The sequence below is a fragment of the Athene cunicularia genome (assembly GCF_003259725.1).
Source record: "Athene cunicularia isolate RWA chromosome 2 unlocalized genomic scaffold, athCun1 chr2_part2, whole genome shotgun sequence".
NCBI lineage: Eukaryota > Metazoa > Chordata > Aves > Strigiformes > Strigidae > Athene > Athene cunicularia.
Window position 1 is genome coordinate 9,137,906 of NW_020799096.1, and position 14,880 is coordinate 9,152,785.

The 14,880-nt window shown below is 38.2% G+C and overlaps 1 protein-coding gene across 1 annotated transcript in view; it reads left to right on the forward strand.

Moving 5' to 3' along the window:
- Positions 1 to 1,370: 1,370 nt before the first annotated feature.
- The window catches only part of SUGCT (succinyl-CoA:glutarate-CoA transferase), a 330,401-nt gene continuing 316,891 nt past the window's right edge, over positions 1,371 to 14,880 (forward strand). The window contains exons 1-5 of the mRNA XM_026843996.1: positions 1,371 to 1,422; positions 1,516 to 1,589; positions 4,585 to 4,670; positions 5,464 to 5,514; positions 12,372 to 12,492. Of these exons, the coding sequence (XP_026699797.1) occupies positions 1,541 to 1,589; positions 4,585 to 4,670; positions 5,464 to 5,514; positions 12,372 to 12,492 (307 nt within the window). The 5' untranslated portion in view covers positions 1,371 to 1,422; positions 1,516 to 1,540. The remainder of the gene's footprint in view (positions 1,423 to 1,515; positions 1,590 to 4,584; positions 4,671 to 5,463; positions 5,515 to 12,371; positions 12,493 to 14,880) is intronic.

Below are 14,880 nucleotides of genomic sequence, written 5' to 3' on the forward strand. Positions count from 1 at the left end.
TAAAGCCTGTTAAACCCAAATCCCTCTGGAGCGATTGCTAATAAATGAGGAAGATGTCTCGAAGAATGGGTTGCAAGTGTTCTCACTGAGTACAGTGAATGAAAACATTTTAGCAGAAGCCTTGAATTCCCAGTGCTGCTTCATATCTCTATAGCTTTTTTATTATATATACACCTCTCTGTATCCATCTCTTTACCATATATTCAGTAAGGGAGGAGGAAGAGTTATGGGGGTGGCAGAAGGGTGGCGGCTGGGTCTGATGGAGGGAGTGTGGAGCAGGTACCACAGGCATTTGCTGCTCCATGGCTCGGGAGATGCACTACACTGCCCTGTGTGCTTTGAGGGGCTGTGGTTCTTTTCTCCCTCCTGGTCTGTAAAAAACTTTATCCTTGAATTCATGGGGATTCTCGTGTTCATTTTTCCCCATGTTTTACATCTTTCTCTTACCTGAACAAACACCAAAAAGAGATGCAAAAATTGTCTAATTTTGTGGTGTTACTGGCCAGGTGTTGGGTTTGGGCTTTTTTTTTTTTTTTTTTTTTTTTTTTTTTTTTTTGGTATAAGACCATCTTCCAAGTAGTAATGAAATTACCTTCCATGTGGGGTGGTGTGAAGTGTTTGCATCCCCAGTCTGCATTTAAAGACACTGAATTAGCAGAAAACAACCTAAGGTCACCCGAGACATAGGTGGCAAACCTGTGGTCTGGACTGTGAGATTGCTTGCTCTATGATGCTTATTGCCATTGCTGTTTCTTAGAGCTAGTGAGGTTGCAAAGGGTGAGGCAAAGCAGGAAAGCATTGTGATTTTCTAGTGGTTATCTTGCATGTGTGACTGCCATTGAATGTTAAAGATGGAAGGTGTATTTGGTTCATATATTCTGTCTTCAGTTTTGTAACCTCTTTTTTGAAATGCAGATGCTCTTTTAGTGTGGTGCAAAGTGCATAGGTCTATACAGGTCAAAACACTTTGTCAAGGATGCTGTGCTTCACGTTGGTCTGCTACCCATTAACTTTAGTTTGTGAAATTCTGATGGTTGCTATGCTTTTATCGGATCTTTCTTCATATTAGTTTTTAAAAGCTATATGAGTGTTTATGGAAGGCACATATAAAAATATCTCTAAAACGTAGTTTTATTGTAGGTATTTAGAATAGGTTCTGCAATATTAGCCATAAGGTTTTTCAACATTTAAAGTCTTTACTTTTGACAACCTACCTATGTAGAAAGGTTTAATATCCCTTTGGGGAGGAAGATGAGGGAGGAGATGGGAGAGTGTCATAAAACCAGATGTTTTGTTTCAGACAAATAATGAGAAATGTATCTCACAAAAAAGAATTGAAGAGTAAGTTACTGTTTTCTGTTTCTTGTCAGGTGCTAGTAATGTAAAGCCATTGGATGGTGTGAAAATTCTTGATTTAACAAGGTTTGTGTTTTGTCTGTAATTTGGAACAGCCTGTCTAGATCCAAATATTCTGATAGGAAAAACTAAGAAAACAATCTCATTTTAATATTACAGGGTGCTTGCAGGGCCCTTTGCCACAATGAATTTGGGAGATCTAGGGGCTGAGGTTATCAAAGTGGAAAGACCAGGTAAGATTTTTTAATTATCTATTTTAGATATAAGAAGAATGTGGGGTAGTTTAACAAATAGTTGGTTTACTATTTTTAATAATACATGACTGAAAATGCAAGACTGAAAGCTTTGGAAAATATATAGAAAGACGCTGTGTTTATTTGGTGATGGTGTGTTTTTGGTGACAGTGTGTGTATGGTATTGTGCTAAGAAAAAATTAATTTTGTAGCTATTTGTATATTTTTTGAGCCAGCAGTCTTTAAGTTTTGGTAACATTTTGTATCTTGTACTATTTCTGACATGGTAGAGAACTAGTTATTAGTAGGTTTGCTTATATATGTATGATCTTGGATAATTTTATATAGAAATACATCTTACTACTCAGGATTAGAATACTGATAAAATGACAGGCACTATAATTTTGGAAACAGGAACTTCAACTTCTGTTTATATTTTTATTATTACAAGTTAAGAACGTAGTATGAGCATTTAAAAATATATATATGTTGTTTGTTAGCACTGTTTTTGTGTAGTATCATACAGATCCTAGTGGGGATGACAAGCATTCTGACTGGTGGAGTATAAGGTGACTTGGCATACTATATCAACTTTCTCCTGAGAATAGTTTCAATATTATAGTAAAGTTTCAGGTTGTTAATTAAAAATTACCTCGTCAGAGAAATCTTTCTTTGGAATTGTGCAAAGCAAACAAAAGTAAAGATACAACTACCTCATGCAGAAAATAATAGCCCAGGATCTGATATTCCTGTATGGGTGGAGGTGGGAGTTCATTGGAAAGGGAAGATTTCTGAATTTGCATGAAAATCTTCATGCTAGCGCCGAAAGTGTCTGAGGTTAATGAGCTTCGAGTGTGTGTTTTCAGATGCAGAAACTTGTGTAGCTCCTTCTGAGTCTGATTGGATTTGGGTAATTAGTTTCATAAGTAGAATTTATTTTATTTTTGTGTATTGTAGCTTAACACAATGGTTTTATTTTTTCCACTCAGCACATGCACTTATTCAAAGAGTTGTTGAGGATTCAGTAGTGGTAAAAAATACTTCATTCTTATGGAATAATTACACTTTTTAGTTCATAAGACCATACAAGAAGAGTAACAAATTGCATGACATTCAGTTCTATTTTTTAGAAATATTCCCCGCATTTGGCTTTCAGTTTTATGCATCGTTATGCATTTGAGGCATGTATTTCTGCCATAGCAGCTGCGTGTTATGATGTTGTGCATTTTCTTCTTCTTTAAGTTTCCATGTTTTAAGTTTCTCTCTTCTGGTGTTATTATTAGTTTTGAAAAGAGCTGTTGAAGGTAATTACACACTTGATATACTAAAACCCATCACATTCCCTATATTTTATTCTAAACAGGAACTATTGAATGTTTGAACATTTAACAACATGCGATGTCTAACAAAAGTTTTGTCATGGAAACCTACGGGTCATCCTTAATCACTCACTATTATTTCAAATGCTTTCACTTTTGTGACAGGGCAGAAGCCGCATCATTTTTTTTTCTATCAGATGAGACTGACAGTGATATTATTCCAGGTATCTAGGTAGTAGGAGTGGAGCAGTGTCAGCAATCAAGTATGAAGTAATGGTTTTGGAGATTTTCATTGCAGCTCTTATGAGTTTTGTTTTGTGATTGAAGGAGAAGGGCAGCCTGAGAATTCTGAATTTAAAACATTTTAGAATGTAAATAGCTCATTCTGTGAGAAGGTGTCTACTTTCACAGGAGTATTAATCCATAAAGGGTAGTAACCACATTAGTGTCCTACATGTAAAATATTACTGAAATGTTTTGTTTTGTATGGCTTCAAAGTGGTAATATACAGAAGAGATACCTTTTTTTTTTTTTCTTCCCCCAACATTCCCAGTTTAACCCAAATAGTTCTCTGAGGTACTGAACAGTACAAATAATGATGAGTAATTTAAATGTTTGTGTAACTTCTACCACAGTTGACCTTAAATGGCTTAAGACTTTGTGTTACCATAGTGTATAGCATAATTATGACAGTGGCTGTATTGTGTTAGACTGAAGGTCCTTCAGCTTGTTTCTGTATCTATGCTAGTACCAAAGAGTTTTCTGTGTTGCCTCACTAAGGAAAGTTTTCACTCACATGAAGTTAACAGGTAGATAAAGTCTAGATACTGAAATAAATATAGGAGCGTGCATGCTTGCTAGCACTCAGAATGATGATTATATCTGAATTTAAATTTAGCTTTAATTCTAAATAAAATAGATTGCCAGTCTTAGTTTTAATTGTAATTAAAATAGATTTCCAGTCTTCGTGACATTTAAAGGTTTAAAGTTGGAAATTAAGGATAAATCATACATCAACATCAATGTCTGCAGCAGCTTTAATGCCATCTTGCCTTTCTGTAAGGCAGGAGCATTTCTGGAAGGGCTGGAGGTGGGGGTTTGCACCAGCTACAGCTAGCGCTTCTTTCTGTTGGCATTCTGCAGCATGCAGCTTAGCAAGTTGCGGCTAATCAGTGGTATCATGACATTGTGTCCAGAGTGTTTTAGGAATGGCTTATTGATCATGTGCTCTATGTGACTCAGTGCAGGGCAGAAGCTCCTTCTAAATTCTTCTGAATTGCCTAAAATAATGCTATGGTAGCTCTGCTTTAGTTAAAAAAAACAAGCAAACCTTCTCCCTCTCCAATAACCCCTAAAACAACCCCTAAAACCCAACCCACAAAAAAACCCAATCAAACCCCCCACAAATATATTGGTGGTCTGTGGCTGTATATTAATATTTTAAAGCCTAAAAGTAACCCTAGCACTAGCAAACACTGTTCTCACTTTCCTTAATCATGTTCACTTTTAGATTTTTTTTTGACACAAATATCCTAATATTAAACTAATTTTTGTCCTGCCTGCTAAGTGAAGCTTAGGTGGTTTAAATATGACACTGGAGGAAAACTTTTAATTATTTTTATTTATTGGCAGTGTGTTATTGGACAACTCTGAAAATGTGATGATATTTCTTTCAGGAGCTGGTGATGATACAAGAGCCTGGGGCCCACCTTTTGCTGGAACAGAGAGTGTTTATTTTCTCAGTGTCAACAGAAATAAAAAGGTAAATGGAGCACTGTAATGAACATTAACCTGTGTTTTCTGTAATTACAACTGAAGACATAACACTTCTTTGATTCTTAACATATATAATGGAGCAATAGTTACACTGGCCTTCAGTTATGATGAATAAATTTCAGGAGAAGAATGAAGAGTTCTTCTGAACAAAAAAGGCTTCAAACCTCAGGTGTGGTGCTATGGTCAGCTGAGGCAAATTCCGAAGGCAGGAGTCATTCTGCCAGTCCTCACTTGCTGTTGCAAATTGGCTGAAAATGAACCTGGCTGAAAGTAAAGGTTATTTTATTTAAAGGATCATTTTTGTCAGATGCGTCAGCTCAGTTGCCCTGCATCAGCTGGAGCTGGAGGAGAGCAGGCATCATACCATGGTTAGGTTGGCTGACGGTAGCTTGGGAAACTTCAGGATTTAGATGAAGTTTCATGATGTGCTTGAGCTGTTTAAAGGCTTGTGGCCATTGAAACAAATGTTTCTGGTGTCCCCACCTGTACTGGCAGTAGTAGGTGCTGTGCAAACATGCAGTGAACAGACTGCAGTGCAACTCCCAGCTGGACATCTGTCAGATGTTTTTGGTGCTTCTCTGATCCGTTATCAAGATAGTTCAGCTTGCTTTACCCTACAGAATATTTTTTGCAGGGGGAGGTGGGGTGTTTGTTAAAATTTATTTATTTGATTGAATTGTAGTGTGAAACTTGACTGTTGTTATGTTTAGAAGAGGCTGATAATCCCCAGAAGGGACTTTCACATAAATTACAGGTGGGTTTTTTTTTTTAATCCCCAGAGTATAGCCATCAACATGAAGGATTCCAAAGGAACAAAGCTAATCAGAGAGGTAGGTTTCGGTAGCGTGCAACCTGTTTCTATTTTGTATTATTTTGATCCTGAGTAATAAAGAATAAACTATCTTCACTTCAAGTATTAACTTGATTTCTGATAATTAAAAATATGTACGCGTGCAGTAAATTTCTTATGTAGCCTCTGTACTCTGTGCTTTTGGACTCAATGCTCAGTGTAATTTCTAATGATTTTTAAATATAAAATGTACATGAAAACGTCATCAGAAGCTTCAAATGAAATATTGTGAGTAAAAGGTCTAACAGCTTAGTGCTCTCCTTTTAATGTTGCTGTATATGAGCTTGCTGTACTTCTTGATTAGAAAGATTTAAGCTGGACTGATCTGATGAAGTCAGTTGAGCAGTTTACAAAGAGGACATACTGCGTTCCAGTATTTGCATGTTTTTGAATGTTACGGTGTATTCATGACTTGAGCTGCTGTGTATCTTTGAGAAATACTGTCCTGTAGGTCAAACTTAGTATTTGTTGGGTGTGTTGGTTGTTTGTTTTGTTTTTTTTTTTTTTTTTTTTTTTTTTTTTTTTTTTTTTTTTTTTTTTTTTTTCTATTTTTTCCATTGAAAAATTAATAAAAGCCCCACATTTCACATTCTGTGAAACTTGTGTTTTGTCATCCCTTTTTTGATCTTGAGAAACAGAAGACCTGCTACTGGCTCGTGCTGTGTTTTTAGCCCTTCAGAACTAACACAGCGAAGAGGGTGAGCTGGCTTCTGTTACTGTTTCAATCAGTTCCAAGCATTTTTTCACAGTGGGACTGTATGTGGCCTGAAATAAGTGGAATTTGGTATTATTTTTTGGTGTGAATATTGCATTAAATGGAAATAGGTTGTCTGATACTTTTGACCATTTTCCTTTACTGTCAACTATGTAAAAGATACTACATATGCAAATCTTTGGAGTTTGTAAGCTCAGGATTCTGCAGTGCCTTTTCTCTTTGCAGAATGGAACTATTTATTGTTGATTTGTTATGAAGCTGTATGTTTATCTTGTAAAGGTTTTGGAAACAGACACTGTAATTTGGAATAATTTTGCATGGTATAACACAGATGTGGTTTTGGATAAACTAGTCAGATTCTAAATAAGGGCTATGAAGATTGTTCCTCTCACATAAGAAGACTAGCTTGTTATTTGACCTTTAAAAATGGTGAAAGGAAGAACTATGCAAGATGTCCACTGATTCCATGTATGTGGGCTGGACTTGTTTGAAGAATTAAGGGCATCTGGGCCTATGAGTCAGGATGAGCTGGAGAAAAGACAGCTTTAGTGTAAACTTTTTATGTGATTTCCACTATTTGTGGTTAGGAAGTTCCCCTTTTCTCGTCTTGACATCTGGGCAGGAAGATTGCTACTTGATTCTGGTTTTAAATGTGTAACTTTCTGCCTGCGATGTGGAGAACCTTTTTATGGTCTGTGGAGTTGAACAGCTGGTGACTTAAGAATTTGCAATATACCCTTTGTACTTGAGGCTCAGGTGCCTGGTTGAGTTTAAATCCCACATAATTTTAAATTCAGAGCAGCACCTTTCTTCTCCCTCATTTGTCATGCAAGAGCAGCATCCTCTCTGTCAACTCAGTGCCGGGCTTCCCACCCTTTTCCTACAGGTAAGCTCTCTTGTACCACTGTAATGTGGAGCTATCATGATGCTGAAGATAGGATAGCTGGCAATAAGAGTACTCAGAGCTACAGACAAATGGTTTCTGCCGGCAGCAATATTAATTTTTCCCTTAGCTGTCACTGAAATAGTCACGTATGTATGAGAATTACTTCCTAAGACGTGTTGTTAGGGAATTTCTAGTGCGAGAACTACCTCTGTTAGATACTTACCACGCTAGTTGTGGAAATGAGGAGATCTCCTGTGACAAAGTAATTTATTATAGTTTCTTTCCTTTAATAAAGTTGCTTTCATAACCACTACAGCTTTTTGTTCCTTAAATCAATGGCATCCCTGTCTGTGATATAGCAACATTGTGTCTGAGGTGATGAGGCATTATTGAACTGTGACTCTCCTTGTGGAGTTGTTCTTCATTCTGCTTGATTTAGGGTGATAGTCTTTGGAAGTATTTGGTGCTGAGGGCTTGACATTCTATTATTGCATCTCCAATGGAACCAGAATATAACTTATTTTTGGCGTTTTGTCAAAAAGAATGTTATCTATAACAAGCTTTTGTTTTCAGTTGTCTCCTGGTAACATCAGGACAGTTGTGTATAGAATTGAGTATTACTCAGCAATGTGTTTGTTACTATGAAAAGTAGTGTTCATGTCTATAAAGCAATTGATGGCAAGGAGAAATTCAAGTTTGTGACACTAGTTACTCATAGATAAATATGTATTGAGTCCCGAGCCTAAGCCCTACAAAGAAAAGTAATAAGGTTATAATTTATATATTAAGAAAGGTAGCATGGCTAGAATAAATTTTGTTTCCCTCTCTTGTAAATTCCATATGGGTAGAAGCAGGCAAATCTCAGAATCTAGAATTATATTAAAAACAAAGAAGTAGAGAGTCTTCAGATATATGACAAAAGCAAAGCCTTGATAATTCAGGCAGTAGTATCAAGTGAGCTGAAGAAATCAGGACTCCTGTCTGCTTTTTTTCCTATGGCACAGCACTACAAAATACTTGTCCAAGGGTCTGCTCTTTCATAATTACACTATTACATGATTCCCACAAAACTAGTCTTTAGTCTTCTTTTTTTAATGTTTCTTTATTCTGTGTCACTTTAAGCCCTGTCTTCCTTCCTAATGCTTTTGGCTCACTGTTAACTGCCTTCCAAATATTTGTATGTATTCTTGAATGAAAATTAATTTTCAGTGATGGTATCTGCACCAGTCCCATGCTCTGACATCCTTTTGTTGTCATATGGCTCAGTATCTCTTTAGAGCATTATTCAGCAGTTATTGTCATTTTAAAGAACCCTGAGGATACCTTTCTCCGGAGTATTTAGCCATAACTAATTAAGTTTTCTGGTTTTCATGAAGAATTTGGGAGAACTCAGTTTGCTGGGAGGTGATGGCACTCCTTCTTCCTTTTCATTACCTTTAGCTGATAGGTCAGCGTGTCTTACGCATGCTTTCTCACTTGATATCCACACAATTCACACTTATGCACACACAAGTACGTATTTGTGTATATATGTTTATATGTGTGACTGCATATTCTCCTCTGTGTGGAGTTTTATAAAAACCAAAAAACCTCACCAAATCACACCCCCCCCAACCCCAAACAAAACCTTCAAATCTTATGAATAGTTTGCTTTATCAAGTTAATAGCATCATTCTTTGTTATTGTTATTCAATTTAATGACTACTTGGGCATGCACGATGCCTTTTTTCCTTTCCTGAGGTATAGATGTTGAGCACATCAGTGTCCTATCTGGAGTACATAGTATTCTAACTCACATCTGTATTGCTCTGTTAGTAGAGCTTAAAACACAAGTGACGTGTTCAGAGGACTTGTAGGACATGAAGTGTGAAATTTCAGTTGACAGTGGACTCAAAACCCCATGGAGACTGAAAATCCCTTTGAGCTTTAAGAACATACAGTTTTTTTGGATCAGAGTCTGAATGGCAGAAGCCTGGGTGCCTATGCTTGGTTCAGTGAGCATCGAAGAAGGTACTATAGACAGACTGCTGCCTTTATGCATTAAAGACTATTTCCAAGTGTCATGAACACTTCAGTGGCAGAGCTGGCAAAGCACCTAACAGGATGTTTTGAAAAATCACGTTTGTTTCTTTTTGAGAATATATGCGCTGCTAAACTGGGCCCACTGAGTCCTCACCTAGCACTGTCATTCCATGTGTGTTGCTCAGTACAAAGGTGTGGTGCTTTCTGACCTGCATGTCATGCTTCCTTCCTCAGTGGCTTGTAGGAGATGATGGTTCTTCGGTGTGAGACGGACAGCAGCTCTCAAACCATTTTAGCCCATACAATCACTGTAGATTGGATAGGTTATAGAATCACGGTGAAAGCAATGCACAAGTTCTAGCTGATTTTCTCTTGAATGAATTAAGCTAAGGCCGTAGTGCTACCAGTTTGAAAAGCATTTCTGTATGAACTGTGAAGGATTTAAATAGAAAATAAAACCCCCTTAACTTAATTTTTCATAAAGGCATAGTATTAAAGAACAAATAGCTTGCCCCTATTGTGTTCCCCTTACCTTACTTTGGTGGCTTACTCTTAATCCTGCACAGAGGATTAAGACAGCTGTAGACCTGATTGACCTACTTCTGTTTTTACTAGCAATTGCTTTAGCTCTGTGGAAAACTGGATCTTCTTGAGAACCTTCTTGTGACAATCACCTTTTTTTTAATTACTTCCACAAAGTTATATTCTGTTCACTTCTATGGAATAATGAATTAATAAACCAACCAGCTGTCCACATTGAAACTCAGCAATGCTTATTAAGAATCTTGACTGTTTCTCATTTTAGTATAGTCCTACAGGTTCTTGACATAGCCGCTTTAAAAATACTTAATAACCTATTTTAAAATGCACTTTTACTGTATGCTGAACTTAGTTTCTGTAAATGTTATTGTCTCTTCTGTGCATCCAATTGAAACATCCGTAAGTTGTGTGCTGCCTTGTCTGAATAAGAGTCAGTTTCTGTCTTTCCTGCTAAATACTTGCTGGCTTGGCAGCTTCTTTGGCCTTGGATTCAGCTGAAGAGCCAACACGTAAGAATGAAAATGCTTGCAATTGTTGTTATGATGACATTAGTTTATAGAATCTAGTCTAATACACTTTTATATATTAATCAGACAACAACTTCATAGTGTCAGAGAATGTGACTCTCAGATGCAAATAGCATTAAGAAACTAAATGGTTTATGTTCTGCTTAAAGTGCACAAACATGTGTGCCTGTCAGGGAATAGTTTCTTAAATTCCTGGTGGGGCAGGGAGGAACTAAGCAAAAAACCCTACAATTCCCCCAAGGCATACATCTTTCTTTTAATGTGTAGTTCTATTGGTTCAGAAGGTCTTAATTAGTCTTATTGAAACATGTGTGTGTATATATATATATCTATAACTTTTATAAAGAAAAAAGATGTAATTTAAAGCCCATGAAGGTTTTATGTTAATCAGAATGGTTTGGGTTGAAAAGGACCTTAAAGACCATCTAGTTCCCACCCCTCTGCCACGGGCAGGGACACCTTGCACTAGTCCAGGTTGCCCAAAGCCCCGTCCAACCTGGCCTGAACCCTGCCAGGGAGGGGGCAGCCACAGCTGCTCTGGGCAACCTGTGCCAGGGCCTCACCACCCTCACAGGGAAGAATTTATTCTTAATATCTAGTCTGAATCTACCCTCCTTCAATTTAAAAGCAGTACCTATGGTCCTATCACTACATTCCCAGATACAGAGTCCCTCTCCATCTTTCCTATAGCCCCTTTAAGTACTGGGAGGCTGCTGTAAGGTCTCCCTGGAGCCTTCTCTTCTCCAGGCTGAACACCCCTAATTCTCTCAGCCTGTCCTCACAGGGAAGGTGCTCCAGACCCTGATCATGTTTGTGGCCTCCTCTGGACTCAGTCAAGGAGGTCTGTGTCCTTCTGATGTTGGTGTCCCCAGAGCTGAACACAGCACTGCAGGGGGGTCTCATAAGAGCAGAGTAGAGGGGCAGAATCCCCTCCCTCGACCTGCTGCCCACACTCCTCTGGATGCAGCCCAGGACACAGCTGGCTTTCTGGGCTGTGAGCTCACATTGCTGGCTCATAGTTTTCTATCCATTAATACCCCCAAGTCCTCCTCCGCAAGGCTGCTCTCAGTCCAATTCTCGCTCAGCCTGTGCTTGGGATTGCCCCGACCCATGTGCAGGACCTTGCACTTGGCCTTCTTGAACTCCATGAGATTTGCACGTCCCACCTCTCCAGCCTGTCCAGGTCCCTCTGGATGGCACAGCCCTTCCCTCCAGCATGTCAACTGTGCCACACAATTTGGTGTCACTGGCAAACTTGCTGAGGGCGCACTTGATCCTCCTGTCCGTGTTGCCAACAAAGATGTTAAACAGCGCTGGTCCCAGCACTGATCCCTGAGGAACGGCACTTGTCACTGCTCCCCACTCAGACATCGAGCTGTTGATCGCAACTCTGAGTGTGACCACCCAGCCAACTCCTTATGCCCCAAGGGGTCCTTCCAGCAAACCTATGTCTCACCAATTTAGAGACATGGTGGTTGTGTGGGACAGTGTCAAATGCTTTGCACGAGTCTGTCTACTTAGATAATCTTTAACATCAGTAGATTTTTGGACTTGGTAATTCATTCAGATATGATGGGGAAAGTCACATTGCAGAGCTTGACAGCACTTTTCTAATTGAGATGACTTTAAGGTGTTCATTTTAACCAATAAAATTTTGGGGTTCCCTATTCTGGTTCTACATACAAGAAGTGAGCTATATGACTTCAGTTACAGTAATTGTAATCAATGATTTTAAAATGAAAAACAATTTATAAAATTATTTCTAAGGTAGAGAAAGTGTGAGGAAAAAAGATGCATTCTTTCTTGTTTTTCTCAAGTGATTTGCAGGTATAAAGGTTATGATTGTTCTGTAAAATATTGTCAAGTCTTGGGAAATTGATGTGATACTGATACTATATTATAGTTTTGTCTAGTCTTTTTAGGATTTTGACAGTTTTCTTTCTAGATACACAGTATCTCTAATATGTAGTTTGCAGAGATGCACGGTCTAACAGGACAAAAAAATATCTGTCTAGGTTTGTAAGTTTTGTTTTGTCAGAAAGACTCGAACCATTTTGATTAGTGAGATTTTTACACTGTTACATGAGGAATTTATTGAACTCTTGGAAGCTCATTAACAAATCTTACTCATCCTTTTCTTTCTAAAGCTTGCAGCGGTGTCTGATGTTTTTGTGGAAAACTACGTCCCTGGGAAACTGGCTGAAATGGGTCTAGGTTATGAAGACATTAAAAAGATTGCTCCTCACATAGTGTACTGTTCAATAACAGGTATTTTAATTTCCATTACTTGTGTTCATTATTTCCTCTTTTCCAGTCATCTTGTTATAAAAGTCATGTGGTTGTATGGAAGTATATTATTTTGATGTCAGTTAAGATAATTGAAAGACTAGGTGAGTTTGACTGTTCCATTCAAAAACAGGTATAGAAAAATTGGGAGGCAGCAACCATGTCAGCAGTTTGTAAGCTGTTCGACAGTGGCGTTATCATGCCAGCCCGACATGTTCCTGTTGACTTCAAATGAGCCAGGGTTGGCTGAGCTCCTTGGATTTGCTTTGAACTAGTTGAAAACTCAGATTATTTTTATTTTTCTCCAGCAGTTTTACTGTATCAGTTTACATATTGCAGGTTTCCAATCTCAGTGTTCTTTATTACACTTGAATCATCTGTGTCTTTTAGAAGTTATACGTTCATGGAAGTTTTACATTACTTTGCTACGGTCTATCACCTGGTAACTGAAACGTTAGGGGAGTTGTAGGTACTTGATAAGTGTTGGGAAGAGTGAAAGGAAAGTAGACATATGAATGTCAAGAACTGCATATATGTAAAAATAATTTTAAGTCTGAAGAACTGCTCAAAAACCACCCCAAAAAATCTTGATCAAGCACTAAAATTAAAGGATCTGTGCATATAAAGTCTGCTGCTAAAGTACAATTAAATTAAAATACAGAAATTGCAGATATTTGTAGACTCGTTTAAAGTCTTACTCAAAACCCTATTATGCCTCAATTTCTGAAGAGTAAATAGCTTTGGCCTTTTTAGTTACTGTGTACTGATATAATGTAATAAGAACCAAATTTTTAGTCTGTTGAGATGTATTTATCTTGTTTGTGTGGCATATGTCTGAAGAAGACAGGAGCAGAAAAGCAATTACGTTCAGGACTTGCTGAGAATCTCTTTGTTTAAATACATCTTTAGGTTGGTCAGTGGCTAGTTACCACAATGTTTTACACATTTGCTTGTGCATGTAATCTCAGCTGGAATCTGTCAAGTGTTTTTTGCTTTTTTTTCTGTTGTTTATTTGCTGTACCCATAATTAATGAAATAGAATAAAAATTATATCCAAGCTACAGTTTACGTGAGGCCTTTCGTTTGGTAAATCTGTTTTTCCGTTCACACTACATGTCAGCTTTTTGAATGCTTTTGTATTTTACTGATAATAGACAAAAACCTTACTTGAAGTGAGATCCTAAGGAAAGATACTCTTTAATGCACAGAATCATAGAATTGTTTAGGTTGAAAGTACCTCTTGAAACCACCTAGTCTAACCCCCCTGCTCAAGCAGGGTCAGCTACAGCAGGTTTCTCAGGACTGTGTCCATCTGGGTTTTGAGGATTTCCACAGCTGCTCTGGACAACCTCTTCCAGTGTCTGATCACCCTCACAGTAAATATTTTCCCATTTCGAGAAAATTTGCCTATGGCATTGTCCTGTCAGTGGGCATTACTGAGAAGGGTCTGGCTTCCTCTCGCTCATTCCCTCCCACTAGTATTTATATACACTGCTGAGATCCCCCCCGAGCTTTCTCTTGTTCAGGCTGAAGAGTCTCACTTGTCTTGCCCTCTCATCATGTGTCACACGCTCCAGTCTCAATCATCTTTGTGGCTCTGTGCTAAACTTTCTCCAGTAAGTCCACATCTTGTACTGGGGAGCCCAAAACTGGACACAGTACTCCAGATGTGGCCTTACCAGTGCTGAGTAGAGGGACCTCAACCTGCTGGTGACACTCTTCCTAATGCATCACAAAATACTGTTGGCCTCCTTTGCTACAAGGATACATATTTTTGTATGTTCTGTTTCAGTGCTCCCTAACTTCCTCTGCTGAGGGTGAGTCTTCCTTGCTGCATGCTTTCCCTCTAGTCTCAGGACTAGGACTCCCAAGGGCCATCTTTCCTGGGAAATACAGAGACAATGGCAGCATTAAATACGTCTGCTTTCTCCATGTCCTTTGTCACCAGTTTCCCTGCCTCATTCTGCTGTAGGTCCACGTTGTCCCTAGTTGTCTTTCTGTCACTGATTTGCTTGCAGACTCCTTTCTTGTTGCTCTTCCCATCTTTTGCCAAATTCAACTCCAGGTTAACCTTGGCTTTCCTAACTATATACTTGTAGGATCAAACAGCCACTCTATCCTCTTTCTAGGTCACTTACCTCTGGTTTCACCTCCTGCACACTTTCATCTTACTGTTAAAACAAGTTGGACAAAGATCATACAATTTTGCTGTTTAAAGCTTTGTGTAGCACAGAGTTTACACATAATGAAAAACACATAAACATTAAAAAAATACATAAATACCAAACTAAAGATTTTTTTGTGTGTTTATTCATTGACAATGATCATTTGAGGTTGAAGGTGTTCAGGAGGTAAGAGCTAAGTGTTGTT